The sequence below is a fragment of the Musa acuminata genome, chromosome BXJ3-6 (assembly GCF_036884655.1).
Source record: "Musa acuminata AAA Group cultivar baxijiao chromosome BXJ3-6, Cavendish_Baxijiao_AAA, whole genome shotgun sequence".
Classification (NCBI taxonomy): Eukaryota; Viridiplantae; Streptophyta; class Magnoliopsida; order Zingiberales; family Musaceae; genus Musa; species Musa acuminata.
In genome coordinates, this window is record NC_088354.1 from 32762501 (window position 1) to 32778724 (window position 16224).

A 16224-nucleotide genomic window follows, 5' to 3' on the forward strand; every position below is an offset into this window, starting at 1 on the left:
GTCCAATATGTATTTATATGTATATTATTTTATCAAAAAAACTATAGATTGCAGTGATCATTGGTATCAACTATTGACAATCTAAAATTTTTGGATAAGTAGCCACCAATAGTCTATTCATTTATTTGTGAGAGGATTCACTAGTTGGAGACATAATTGAAGATTCAACCGAAACTAGTGTTATTTTATTAGCCATTTGAAAGGCTACATACTTGTATTGCAGGTAAGTTATGTAGACATATCTAGTTTGCAAATGACTTTATTAGTAATCTGTATAACATGATTTGATCCTAAAATATATTTGATCTTTAATATGAGTGGTTTTATGAGGATGTCCTATGCTTTATGCCATCAATTAAAGTATAATTTTTAAGATTGTGAAAATGATATATTCCTATATTATATTAAAAAGATTAATAAAATAATATAAAAATATCACTTGATAAAGTTTTTTCAAATTCATATTTATAATTGTACATTGTTTTTGAAAATTATCATAATAATTATTTTTCTTTATCATTTGTCCATCATTAAAGAGTTAAATCCTTTATATGTAAGGAACTGTTTAATTCATACAAATCACTAGCTAACGAGGCACAAGCAAAGACAAAATTTCAAAAATGAACATTGATTATGAGGAGATGGCTAAAATTTTGAAAGTAAGTTGTTAACAATTTTTATAAGATACTAAACAAACTTGGAAGAAGATGTCTAAATTAAATTTATTTGATCTTGTAGAGTACTGCAAGAGATGGAAGTTTCTGCAAACGAAGAAGAACAATAATCATATGCAAGCTGAAGGCGTTATTACGAGTTACATGATAATTTTTATGTAATAGCTTGATTATATGTAACAAGTTTAACATATATTTATTAAATATAAGAAAGGTAACCAAAATATTTAATTTCTTTGATGTTATAGTTTATCAACCGAAGGAATTTGGAAAGACAACTAGGCCACCTCACGTTGCATTTTATCTCTTGAACAATACTGTGCCATATATATTCAAAATTCAAGTTATTTTTTCTTATTTAGTATGAAATTTTGAGGTTACTAATAATATTGATATTGTTTTAGGAATATTTTAAGCTACATGGCTGCCAATTACTTAAACAGTCTAGTAAGACACATGATGCTGGGCCAATTAAATATATTTTTATACCATTGCATAATAAATATATGAAGCATTAGTACATTTTAGTTGAGAATAAGATTTGGGAGCACTATAGATGAATGCCTCAAAATTAAAATAGAAAAATATTTTAAAGCAGTAACTCTTCAATACATTTCTTGTAATTTGGTTGTCTCCATAAATAGTTTTTCAATGTTGCAGGTGTGGATATTGAAGGAAATGTTGGGCAGGAATCTAGAATTATTGCATTTCGGTATTGTGCCGATTATCAAATCTAAAAGATGGACCTACAAAAATATATTATTCTGTTGGAAGCAAATTGCCTCATAAGTTATCATGTTCAAATATTGTAGAATAGCATACACATTTCCTCGTTTGTCAATTATATAATTAATGACCTCTTCTAATGATGATATTTTTTAATGTTGCAGGTGTGGACATTGAAGGAAATGTCGGATAGGGATCTAGAATTTATGGTATTGTGCCAATTATCAAATCTAAGAGATGAACCTACAAAAATATTTTCTATCCGAAGCAAATTCCCTCATAAGTTATCATGTTCAAACATTATGAAATAGCATACACATTTCCTCGTTCGTTAATTACGTAATTAATAACCTTTGTGTGTTCCAAGAATAATTATGCTATATTCCTTATAAAGTATATGGAGCAATTATTTTTTGGATTTCTTGTGTTGTTCTCCTAAAACCATATGAAGCATTTTCGATTGAAAATTGTCGGAGCTATTTTGGATGACTCATAATTTTATGAAAAATATAATTGTTATTTTGTATAAGTCTTTTTTTATAGAGTTTGTGAATTCTGAAATTGACAAAAAAATTCTATTTATTTTTCTGTAAATGTTGTACAAATGAGAACAGGTTTATACATGTAAAAAAGAGCATCTGTTGTATTGTATGCATAAATAATTTGTATCGCACATTAGTGCATAAAAGAATAGTTTTTCTAATATTTAGTCTATATCCCAATGTGTATGTCTTCTTTTTATTTTATCCAAGTTTTCTTTTTATTTTCATCGAAATAAGTTAGATCCATGCAATATTTTTTAATATGAGTTTCTAAATATATAGATAACATGGTAAAATTTGGTAAAAAAAAATTAAGTCTTAATATGTGACACATTATTTTTAGAGTTAAATCAAAAATACTTTTGGTCGAAGCTATTAGTACGACATAGTCATAAATAAGGTTCTTATAACACTTCATCTATTTAAAACTCCTTATTAATTGTGAAACAATAAAAATCCAACATCTTATATTTCAAATTTTTTGGATATAAATATTTTATTTTAAATGACAAGAATATCTTCGAAAAATTTGATATAAAATTTAATGAAGTTATTTTTCTTGGATATTCCTCTATCTCTAAAGATTATCGAGTTTTAAATAATTGATTCTTAGTTAGTAAAGAATTTAATCTTGTTGTTTTTAATGAATCTATCAAAACTATGAAAAATAATTTTAATGATGATTTTAAATTTAATAAATTAAATTTAAATAATGATTCTACTCTCCAAAACAACTTAAATATATCTATTTCTAAAGAAATCTTACTAGGAATGAAAATATATAGATGTATATTTAAAAAACTAATTATTATAGATAAATCAAAAGGTATTCAAACTCATTCTTCATTAAAAAATATTTACGTAAATGTTATCTTTTTATCTCAAATTAAGCCTAAATATAATGATGATGCTATTAAAGATGACTCATGGACCTTAACAATACATGAAGAGTTAAATTAATTTAAAAGAAATAAAGTTTGGATGCTTATTCGGTGATCATCTTATAATTAATACTAAATAATATTTTAGAAATAACTAAGATAAATAATGTATTATGGTTCAAAACAATACTAAATTAGTAGCCAAAAGTTTTAATGAAGATATAGACTATGAAGAAATATTTGCTCTTATGACTATACTTAAAGCCATAAGAATATTTCTTACCTAGGCATATTTTAAAAATTTTAAATTATTTTAAATTGATATTAAAAGTACTTTTTCCTAATGATTTTACTTTCAAAGAAGTTTATCTTGAACAACCACCCAAATTTGAAAATTATATTTTTTTTAAACTATATTTATAAATTATCTAAGATTCTCTATGGGTTGAAGCAAGCCCTTAGGGTTCAGTATGAGAGATTTGGCTTATTTCTTATTCAAAATATTCTTTTAAAAGGTAAGATCGACACCATATTATTTATTAAATATTTTAATAATATTTTTCTTACTATTCAAATTTATATTGATAATATTATTTTTAATTCTACTAATAAATCTTTATATGAAACATTTGTTAAGAACATGAGCCAAGAATTTAAAATGAGTTTACTAGATGAATTAATATTTTTCCTACAATTCCAAACTAAATAATGAGATTTTCATTATTCAAACCAAGTATACTCTTGATCTACTAAAATGATTTTACATAGATAATGGTAAGGCTATTAATATACCAATAAGCATATCTTTTAAATTAGTCTCGGATGAAGAATGTTTTGATAAAAAAAAACATATAAAGGCATGATATATAGTTTACTATACCTTACTTGATATAATATTTAGTGCTAGGCTTTGTACAAGATATCAGTCTAATCCTAAATAATCTCATTATAAAGTAATAAAAATAATTTTAAATACGTAAAAGGAATGCTTAATATGAGATTATAGTATTCTAAATCTAAAAATTTTAATTTTATTGTTTATGTGACGTTAACTTTGTAAGATATAAAATTGTTTTGAACCATAAAATTGATTTAGTAAAAACATCTTCATAGTCTATATCTTCATTAAAACATCTTCATAGTCTAGTAAAAACATCTTTATTACTTTATAAAGAAATCTCATATTTTATGTCAATGAAATCTAAAGATATATCATGATTACATATATGATCCCTAATGAAATAATGTCTAATGTCAATATATTTAGTTCGAGACTTTATAAATTTTGGCTAAAATATCATGATTACATATATTTTCATTGACATAAAATATCAACTAGTAGATGTTTTTACTAAACCACTAAATAAGAAATAATTTAGTTTTAATAAAATAAAATTTGACATGTTAAACTTGAATTAATAAATTTTGATATCATTATGTGAGAGCCTAAAACTAAATAATGCTCAACAATAGCACCGCTAAACTGGTGGTACTATCACTAGTATTATCTATCAAGTGGCAGTAGAATTACCTAGTTTGACAATACTACCACTAGTAACCCGATCTAACCCTTTTTAAGATTAGGGCTAGTAGTAGAATTGCCCTAGGCTTTCTCCAAACCCCTCTCCTCTCCTTAGCCGATCTCTCCTTTCTATAACATCTTCTTCCTCCCTCTAAATCTCCCCCATAACACTCTTGCACCCTCTTCCTCCTCAAATTTTTTTCTCCTCTAAAACACCCTCTAAACCTCCCTCTAATCTCTCTTTAAGATATTTTATTCATCTTCACTCACCTTTAGAAGACTCTCATCCCTCCTCCCTTTGGAAGACAAATGATTAAGCTAAGAACTTAATCAATCTTCTCGGTGATCAAGAAAGAGGCTTAACTTGACAAAAGGCTAGAATACAAGGGTAACCTCTAAATTCTTCTCTTATTCTCATTTTATAATTTCTTCTTGTTATTTTGTAATATCAAAAGTAACCTCGAAAGAAAAGAATAGACGAAACTTATGATACCACCCTATTTGATTCCTATGAATATATCCTAACTATATTAACTTTGAAAGTTATAAAAAAATTTGCTTCTTCAGATTAAGTATTTGGACTTCAAGATGCCTTGTACTTACTAAGATCAAGGTAACAAGATTAATGGCTAACGGTGAACTCAATGTATGAGGCTTCAACCGATACGAGGATCATGACATTCTATCAGGATGATGGCATTGATGTCTTTGGAACTGAATTGAGCATGCCTTGATTAAGTTTGTTTGAACTTTCTTTATAATTTTGAATTACACTTTGATTTGATTTTTTTTAAATTTTGAACATGGTTCTAGGTTAAGCAAGATACATATGCACATCAAAATTAATACACCTAGTCTTCCAAAATATTCAAAAATTATCTATGGATGGTATAAGAATCAAGTGTTCTATACTTATTTCACCATACAATAAGAAAAAGAAAGGAGGAATTGTGAAGAGAATAGTTAATTATCACTTGAGAAAACTAAATTAATGATAAAAAGGATTTAAGATGATGAGAATAATGATGGTTTGGGATTCCAAAGGTAAGAACATAAACATAGAAGAATATTTTCTAGGTAATGATAATATTTTGGATATACTATAAAATCCTAATATGTACAATTGAATAAAATAAAAAATAATTATAATAAATTCAATTATATCATAGATACTTGGTGTATTAACCTAATTAATTAATAGAAATGCCACGTACTACAATCTTAACCCTGACTTGGTCATGAGATGATGGGCTTAATAGTTGGATGGGCCTTGGGCCTTGGTTTTAGACATGCAATGCCACGTACTTGCAATGCCACGTACTTGGTTTTAGAGGTGCAATGCCACACACTTGGTTTTAGATACTTGGTGTTTTAACCTAATTAATTAATAGAAATGCCACGTACTACAATCTTAACCCTGACTTGGTCATGAGATGATGATCCTAATAGTTGGATGGGCCTTGGGCCTTGGTTTGAAACATAAACATCAAACATAGAATAAGAATAAGAAAGTGTAATAATATGTTATTTTAAAATATTGATATAGTTGAAAGGGGAAAAATATGTTATATGTAAAGTATTGATCCAGTAGTGATATATTAGACATGCTTATTAAATCTTTAGTAATATATATATATATATATATATATATATATACACACACATAATTGTAGTTAAAGTTAAAATGAAACAACAAAAACGAAAATATCTATTCCCTGAAATAAAAAATTCTTATTTTTCTATTAAAAACATTATTATAATTTAACAATTCCATAGAAAATAAAATATTTATTATAAGATAAATTTTTGGTAATCACTCCTTCCCATCTTTTCTTCTTTTTGGAAACAAGTATGAATAAAAATGATCATAATCATTCTCAAATAGTTACCACTAGAAATAATAATATGATATATAAAAATAAATATTATAAAAATTTAAAAAAGGAAATCAATAAAAAATAAAACAAATAAATATCAAAAATATAAAAAAAAAATAGTAAAAAGTAATATATTATAAATAAATTATGATAGACCTTGGACAACCTTTAGTTTATAATAAAATTATCTACTCATTGTAATTTTATAATAGAATACCAAATATTATATATTTTATAATTTTCTAAAAGATATCTCGCAAAGAATAAGTGGTGAACATTGGTATGCAGTGGAACTATTTGTTCAGATAATGATCAAAGTAACACTGTCAAAAATAGATTGTCCCATGACCTAATAGTTGGCATGATTTTTTCCCCAAGATTTTAGAGAAATCTAATTTTATTTTCAATAGTTGCCACTACTTGATAGGCATAAATGTTTAAACAAGAGTTAATGACACTAGACATATAATATATGACTAAAATGATTAAGTAGGAGATATTACGATCTCTCATTTAAGGATATGATGTCTTTGTCAAAGATTATTATAATATAGAACTAAATGTTTAAAATAAAGTTAATGAAATTAGATACATAATATAGAACTGAATTGGCTAAATTGGAGATATTGTGATCTGTCATTTAAGGGATTTGATGTCTGTAACAAAGAATATTATGATTGAGAACCTCGTAGTCACTTTACATGTAATGAAATCCCTTACTTGTAAGGGATTTGTTTGTCTTTAACAAAGACGGGAAACGAAGGGGTTGGTGTAGTCAATTTACATGTAATGAAATTAGATACCAAAAACATTGCACTTACTTTCTGCATTTTGTTCGTCTTAATCTTTACACGCCAAATGTGGACGCCGAAAGCTACAGCAACAGATGCAAAGAAGTAAATGCGAAAAGACAACACTGTCGGGCCGACCTGCCTCATAAACCCGACATGAGGAATCGAAGAGGAAGACAAAGACGAAGCATCTTAAGCACGTTTTCATCGTATGGGACTAAGGTGATGAGATTAGAGTGCAAAGACGTCAGACGGACGATGGAGAACCATCTCTTCGGTGAACAGACAAGAATTTGCCACGTGATATATCGAGATGCGTGCCCATGCATCGCGCTGTCGACATCGTCGTGGCCGACACACAGCCCGCCCTCTCTTACCAACGTCCTCTCTCTCTCTCTCTCTCTCTCTCTCTCACTGCGTGAACAACGTGTGGCCGCGTGGAGACGTGTAAGCTTTCATGCACGTTGCATGAGCTGCGTTTGTACTATCTGCATGTTGGTCAATTCACCCTGAAAAAATTCACATAATGGACTTCTACCGGGGCGAATTCATGGGAAAAACTCTTTATTATTTTTTTCAAGGCTTTGTGAGAGGTGTTCCCTTTCTCATTTTTACAGGATCATTTATTTATCATAATCCTTGAATTATTTCTTGATAAGATCATTGGTGCAATATTACATCTTATGTATCAGTTTATAGGATGTACTAGTAATCGGTATATTATGATTCAGTCAAATCCCCATGCATAAGATTTGCATTATTAGTTACAGTGTCCATGTCACCTTTATCAAAACATTATAAACCTATTCAAAAGCATGTAACTAAATGAATTCGAAACTAGTAGAAGTCAACTCATATGCAAAAATAGGATTTTAAATATATAACCTTATTAGTTTAGGAACAATAACAATCAAGTGGGGAGATTTCTATAATAGTCCCAAGTGTTTTGGAAAATACTATAAACTAAATTTTTTAAAAAAATTATAACTGAGGAATTGAACCAATTCACCATATGGAACGATCCACAGGGTATATATAATTGGGTACTGATCAAGTTGTCTTCACATGGGAGCAATTTAGGGATTATGATAAATATAAAACTTTATTTGATAAATATAAATAATAGCATGGGAGAAACTAAAAAAGAGAGGCTTTTTCTTAACATTGATCCTTTTTTTAATGAGGATATCATTTTATAAAAGTTATCTAGAAGTCAAAATCTGAAAAAGTTACATGAATCATTAAGTTGGACTTGAAAATTATAAAAAAATAAAAAAATAGAATAACCATTTGTATCATATTGGATAAACTTTATAATGTTATATTCATAAATAAATTGTGTTATAGCTACTTATAGAATCAAAATGGCAATGTGTCAAATTAACGTAAAGGTGTTGCTTAGCTAAAGACTTTGACAAATTATTGTAAGGTGCTGAACTATTTATATCAATTTTTATTATTATATTTGGGATGAAAATTAAATAAATTAAATAAGTATATCATAGTTCATTTTCATCTTGATTTTGCAGTGGAATAAAACAAAGTTTATTTATGAGTGTGACAACATAAAGTTTTATAAAGTTTGTTTTACTCATATCAATTTTGCAAGATAGCACATGAATGTGATGTACATAGCAATTCTGTTGTTTTTTTCTATTTTTAGGTGAGTTTGCGAGTTTTCTAAGTCAAATTTGATATATCTGAAGTTTGATTCTACAATTTATGCAAAACTAAAAATTCATTTATAAGTGCGACACCATAAATTGTCAAAAGATCTTATAAATGGCTCACGATGAAAAGAACACAAATAATTTAACATTTGCATACCATGCATTATATATACATTGCAAATTATTTTCTATTTTTCTAAAGTCATTTTTAACAAATATTATAACCGATCTTTTATTTTTTAAATCCCATAAAATATTAGTTAACTCTGTTCCCATAGAAACTATAAGATGTAATACTGTCCAAGAAAAAAGTGCACCAGAAGGATTTAATTAAAAAGGCGTTAAGTAGAAAAAATAAAAATAAAATATTTTGTTTTACAAGATAGACCGAAAATAAAAAGTAATTTCATTGACAGACTACTAATTCGAAGATGAGGGGTATTTCTTAGAAGTAAAAAAGTAATCTAATAAAATAAACAAAATTTATTGCAGTCACATAAAATAGAAAAGAAAAATAAAAACATATGTGATACATTGTTTTCCTTGCTGTGACTCTAAACGAAGAAACCTTTCTATTAATAGTCACGCTAGTAGATATCTTCATGAATTAACGATATTAATGATCCTTTTACTTTATTCACCACGTCTTTATCATTATTTTTTATTTTAAAAATTTTAATAAGGTCATAAGAACCATAGAAAAAAAGACTCAATATGCACAGATTAGAAACAATTTAGGGCCTTATTACCCAAATCTCCAACTATTATCAAAATATCTGAAGCTTCTATTCAGCTTGCCAATTGGGACTATAATAAAGGATGATTGTGAACTCTTATCTTCTTTGTTTTTTGTTATTTATCCTTTGTCACTTGTGGGACCAATTGTCAATATGAACTCATTATCTTTATCATCACGTGAAGATTTTGTCGATTGAAGAGTATTGGTTTGGGTATCTTTTTTATATGTATGATTCATAACTTTGTAATCGGTGAGATTAAAGGCCTATGAGTTCAAGAGAGATTAACATATTTTGGTTGAGAGTGAGATTGAGATTAAAAGAGATTAAAAGGAGAATAATGATGAATAAAAGTTCTATTAGTGACTTTTATATAATTGACTCACAAATTATTGAAGTTCAGCATTCATCCGAGCAAAATTTTCAACATGAAATCTTTTCTTTCAATTGGTTTTAGTACTTTTATTATACATTGGGACCATCATGAATTATTTCTCCAAAAATGAAAGAACTATATTGATTTTAGGGTCAATAATGACTAATATGAACTATATTTTTACAATCCTAAACTTGACGACAAGAGGAAGAATGTATTTAAAAAGGTTTCTCAAGAACCATTGAATTATGGTTGTAAGCTGATATCTTCTTTTTTCTTTTTCTTTCATTATCTTGGTTGTGTACTCGTATATCTCGTCGTAAATTGATATTTTTGTAGATTTTGGTGATGCCATGACCGGTCTCTAACAATATCTAGTGGTAACGACAATTTATAATAGCAAAATTTATGAAAGAGATGAAAAACAATATTAAGAATGGAACCTATATATATTGACAGTATCAGAAAATGAAATGTCCTATATTCATATCATGCCATTCAAGTTTCATGCATTGGATTTTGAAGTAGTGTACTTATCCACATCTAATGACTGCTAAGAAAACAAATCATATCAGGTAGATCATTTAATATTGTAAATATAATGATAAAAAGAACACAACGATCATTGTACCCAATTGGGACCAGGATGAATTATGACCGACCTTCTGAACTATTCCCAATTGGGACCAGGATGAATTGTGCACTTGGAAAGCATGAGTTGTATACACATCACTGTTGTGAAGCCTATCCTTGGCACTTCATTTTTGTGTGATCGATCTACCAACTGAACCCTCATTTAACACCTTTTTTAATAACATGAGAATAAGACAGTGATATTTGTCATTTTTTATAACAAATATGACCAATAATTGATCATAATAATAATAAAGACAATAAAGATAGCTTATGGGACCATAATAATAATAATAATATTATGGTCTATAATAATTTGTGTGCCATCTGAATCAATCAAGACAATAAAGATAGCCTAGGGGATAATAATAATAATAATTATTATTATTAGTGTAAACAACTTTATGTCGTGGCCTCGGGGTCGACGCGACTTGGTTGAGGTCCGAATGACGGGGATCTGGTACGGCGTTCCTCGAGATTGCCCAGGCGGCCGATCACGGTGGTCCGGCCGGGACGTTACATCGAGAGGAAAGCTTTTCCACAGCGCCGGGAAGAAGCAACCCCGTCCTTACACCTGCACACAAGTCGAGTCGGAAGCTCGGCCCGACCCCTCCGACGATCAAGTTAGTGGATGTGGAGGGGGTTTCGAAGTGCTCTCCCCCCTCGTTTAGAACTTGGGGGTATTTATAGGGCAGTTTAATGTTACTTGATGTGCCTGCCTGCGGGAGCAGGATCGTACCTCTGATGGCGTCTGACATCGCCATTAGCATTGTGTGGAGAACTGAACTGCCGTAGGGCATGGGCGAGCCTCGGTCGTCGTTCTCCTCTGCCTCGGCCAAGCATGTTGGGTCAGACAACGATGAAGTCGTTGTTTGAGAGCGGGTGACGTCAGCGCACATCGCGTCAGCATTATTGCCCTCTTTGGGACAGAGTGTCGTCCAAGCGTGGCTAATGTCGTGGCGCGTCATGTCGTCATTATTACCCTCATTAATAATAATAATAATAATAATAATAATAATATAATCCATATGATAATTATACTAAGGAGGGAGATGGATAAAGATTAGAATTTATATTATATAATAATATCTTTATTATTGGTATTATTACTTACGTTCGAGTTTGGAATCGACAGTTCAACCTCCACACAAGATGGAATCAGAACCATCATTTTTTTTTTAATTTTATTTAATTTAATTTTTATTATAGTGTTTAATGTTTATTTCTTTTTATTTTCATCTGGTTCTGATTTTGATTTCAACGTGAAATGGAACCCCCCATCCGATTCCGATTCGATTCAGATCTATGAAATCATTGATCGTTTTCGTTGTAATTTTCACCGGTTCGTTCAAATATCACTATTTGTTTGTATCATTGTTATATTTATTTTGTGTGGAAAAGATATACAACTAAGTCTCGCGCAGATGACACATAAATCAGAGTTCACATTGGACCGCGATTGGCGGCCATGTGAAACGCATGGATGCTCAATTATCAGGGAGTGGGTCCCAACAAAACACCTATTTAATTCAGTGGACCCAACCACGTAAAATTATTTGGGGAAGCATTTGTGGACACGAGAAACCCGTGCTTGTTCGACACAGGCGGATGCTCTGCATCAATAAATACCACCTCCGCTGCAATCGATCTCACTGCAACGTTCACTCTCTAAGCTATTAGTCGTCGCTATCCACTGTGTTACAGGAAAAAGGGAACCGAAGATGTTCGGAAACATCGTCGGCGGCGTGGTGGGAGGTGTGGTGGGCGGTGTGGGCGATGTCGTGGGCGGCATCCTCGGGGGGTCGAAGGGAGTGCAGGTGAAGGGCACGGTGGTGCTGATGCCGAAGAATGTCCTCGACTTCAACGACTTGGCCGGCAACGTCATCGACGGATTGTTCGACATCCTCGGTCAGAACGTCACCTTCCAGCTCGTGAGCGCCACCGTCGGCGACCCCAGTGAGTTGTTCGCTCTGTTGATTACACGTATGTGGTTGCTGCGTTGTTAGTTCCCTTTACCATCTCGTGAATTATGGCAGACAATGGGAACCGGGGAGTCGTCGGGTCGCCGGCCTCCTTGCAGTACCTTGGCCGCCTGCCCTCCCTCGCCGCCGGCGAGAGTAGATTCAGCGTGACGTTCCAGTGGGAGGAGAACAAGGGGATCCCCGGAGCCGTCATCGTCAAGAACAAGCACGCCACCCAGTTCTTCCTCAAGACGCTGACGCTGGACAACTTCCCCGGCAAGGGCCGGATCCACTTCGTCTGCAACTCCTGGGTCTACCCTGCAAGCAAGTACAAATATGACCGTGTCTTCTTCGCCAACACCGTGAGTACGATACTCAAGTTCTTGCTGTGTGATGCTGAACTTAACGTGCGGTTGGATTAACCATGACTAATGTGTGTGTGTGCAGACGTACCTCCCAGGAGACACACCGGCACCGCTGAAACCATACAGACAAGATGAGCTGCTAAACTTGAGGGGGCAAGACGTCACCGGGGAGCTGAAAGAATGGGACCGTGTATACGACTATGCGTACTACAACGATCTCGGAAGTCCCGATCAGGGCGCGAACCTCGTCCGGCCAATCCTCGGAGGGTCGGCGGAGTACCCTTACCCTCGTCGTGGGAAGACCGGCCGCGCACCGACGAAGACCGGTAATCTCAGTTCCGACGAGATCGTGTCGCATTAGCGCCTGACTCCATTTCTAACGTTGCCTCGATCGCCTATTTGCTTGCTGCAGATCCCAAGACCGAGAGCAGACTGCCACTGCTGAACTTGAACATCTATGTGCCCCGAGATGAGCGATTCGGCCACCTTAAAATGGGTGACTTCCTCACCTACGCAATCAAAGCCATCTCCACCGGGCTGCTCCCAACGCTGCAAGCCATATTCGATATAACCCCGAACGAGTTCGACTCGTTCGAGGAAGTACTGAGCCTCTATGAGAACGGCCTTCCGGTGCCTCAGATTCCTCTGCTGGATGAGCTGAGACAGAGGATCCCTTTCGAGATGATAAGAGAACTGCTGCGCACTGAGAAGGGCCAGAACTTCCTCAAGCTCCCGAAGCCCCACGTGATTCAAGGTAAGTCCAATAGCAAAGCTTGTAGCAGTCGAACAAGCACGCTCATCTCACCATCCGGTTTTTGTTGCAGTCGATAAGAATGCTTGGCGAACGGACGAAGAGTTTGGCCGCGAAATGCTTGCCGGCGTGGACCCTCTCATCGTCAGCCGCCTTGACAATTTCCCTCCCATCAGCCAGCTCGATTCTAACAAGTATGGCAACCAACACAGCACGATCACAGCAACCCACATCGAGCACAACCTTGAAGGCCTGACTGTTGACGAGGTATATGACTTCTGTACCTTAGAACGTACTCAGGGATCATAGGCACGGTTTGCTTGATTCTGTTGCTATTCTTCAGGCACTGAGGAGCTACAGGCTCTTCATCTTGGACCATCATGATGCTTTGATGCCATATCTAGCTCGCATAAACTCCGGTTCGAATAAGATATACGCCACGAGGACTCTGCTATTCCTGAAGGAGGATTCTACTCTGAAGCCACTGGCCATCGAACTCAGCTTACCACACCCTGATGGAGAACAATTTGGCGCCGTCAGCAAAGTGTACACACCGGCTGAAACCGGCGTCGAGGGTTCCATCTGGCAGTTGGCGAAGGCCTACGTCGGTGTCAACGACTCCGGCGTCCACCAGCTCATCAGCCACTGGTGCGAATCAAAATCCCAACATAGCTCAGTTCTTAGTTGTGCAGAACCTGTTCACCTTCTCATGATGCGTGCACATGCGCAGGCTCAATACGCACGCGGTTCTGGAGCCGTTCGTGATCGCCACGAATCGACACCTGAGCGTCGTCCACCCGATCAGCAAGCTTCTGACGCCGCACTATCGCGACACGATGAACATCAACGCGTTGGCTCGCCAGACGCTCATCAATGCCGGCGGGATCCTGGAGACGACCGTCTTCCCAGGGAAGTACGCCATGGAGATGTCTGCCGTCATCTACAGAAACTGGAACTTCGTCGAGCAAGCTCTCCCTACCGAGCTGATAAAGAGGTAACAAAATCCTCGGAAGATCTAATTCAGCATCGTCACGAGTGTATGCTTGGACTGATTCAAAGCTTTGTTTCTGCTCAGAGGAGTTGCGGTGCAGGAGGGCGACGGGCTTCGACTACTGATCAAGGACTACCCCTACGCGGTGGATGGGCTCGCAATATGGAACGCGATCCATACATGGGTGACCGAATACTGTTCGATCTACTACCCGAGCGACGACGCCGTGAAGGCCGACACCGAGCTGCTGGCCTGGTGGAAGGAGGTCCGCGAGGTGGGGCATGGCGAAAAGAAGGACGAGCCGTGGTGGCCCACGATGCAGACGGTATTGGAGTTGACCGATTCATGCACCATCATCATCTGGATCGCTTCGGCGCTCCACGCCGCCGTCAACTTCGGACAGTACCCCTACGCCGGGTACCTCCCGAACCGGCCCACCATAAGCCGTCGCTTGATGCCGGAGCCGGGCACGCCGGAGTACCAAGAACTGGAGAAGAACCCGGACAAGGTCTTCCTGCGGACCATCAGCAACCAGATGCAGACCATTCTGGGGGTGTCGCTGATAGAGATCCTGTCGACCCACGCGTCGGACGAGGTATACCTCGGCCAGCGAGACACGCCGGAGTGGACCACCGACGAGAAAGCCCTCACAGCGTTCCAGCGCTTCGGGGCGGCGCTGAGGTCGATCGAGGCGGAGATCGTGATCAGGAACGGCGACTCGTCCTTGAAGAACCGCAATGGCGCTGCCAAGGTGCCGTACTACTTGCTCTTCCCCAGCGGCGAGACTGGGATCACCGCGAAGGGAATCCCCAACAGCATATCCATTTAGAATGGGTCCATGTCGTTAATTAATGCTGCAGTAAGGGAGTAAATAAAGCAGCTCACGTAGTCCTTTGGCATCCATCGGTGCGTCGCGTGTGGTGTGAGGGACGTATCCTTTCTTCACGCACATTATGTAATAAAGCAAGCGAGCCTATATATATGTTTTGCTGTCAAAACCTCGTCTGCGATCGACAGTCTCTCTCTACTTATGCTCTTCCATTCATCATCATCATCAATGCCACGCTTAATTAGCACAAGGCTAGAGTGGATGGGCATGCATGGCTGATGAAGCCTCAGCTTCTTACAAGTTATACAATATTTTTAATCCATTGATGCTGTCGTTATTTCTTGAGCTTTATTATCTCTGAAGAAAAAAATATACATACATATATAATAATACAAAGATGGTATATTATAGAGCTTAAGATAGAACTACTGGTTTTTTGCTTTATTTTAATATTACTATTTATCCTTTTTTCTTTCACTCTCATCCCTCTATCACTTATGTACTCAACTAACTAGTCAAAAAATTATTAATAAATTCAATAAATGTTAATGAATAAGCTCAAATATATTATATTGGACATTAATTCAATTAAAAAATTTAAATTTATCAAATTATATAATAAACTAGCATGTGTCATCCTACTCTCTTTCAATCTTGACCACCGTGACCTATTCTATTGGTCCTCTTTCAATCTCTTACACATATATAAATATTCTCTTAATATTCAAGTATGAAAGATCGATCAAAATTGACCTAATAATAATAATGATATCATGAAAATAATTACATTTATAATAAGAGATCCTAAACAAATAAATTCTTAAATTTTATTTTCTTGATCCATTATAAGGGTACCTGAATATTGTTAGTTTTTTATCCAAATTGAGCATTCTCGTGC

The 16224-nt window shown here is 34.8% G+C and overlaps 1 protein-coding gene across 1 annotated transcript; it reads left to right on the plus strand.

The window, feature by feature from the left end:
- The first annotated feature begins 12077 nt into the window (after nucleotides 1-12077).
- LOC103989775 (linoleate 9S-lipoxygenase 6-like) lies at nucleotides 12078-15495 on the plus strand. The gene is made up of 8 exons (XM_065154923.1): nucleotides 12078-12385; nucleotides 12466-12752; nucleotides 12838-13081; nucleotides 13168-13509; nucleotides 13580-13773; nucleotides 13850-14154; nucleotides 14237-14500; nucleotides 14582-15495. Exons 1-8 carry the CDS (start codon nucleotides 12151-12153, stop codon nucleotides 15324-15326), a joined length of 2616 nt encoding a protein of 871 aa, XP_065010995.1. The 5' UTR covers nucleotides 12078-12150; the 3' UTR covers nucleotides 15327-15495.
- Nucleotides 15496-16224: the final 729 nt, after the last annotated feature.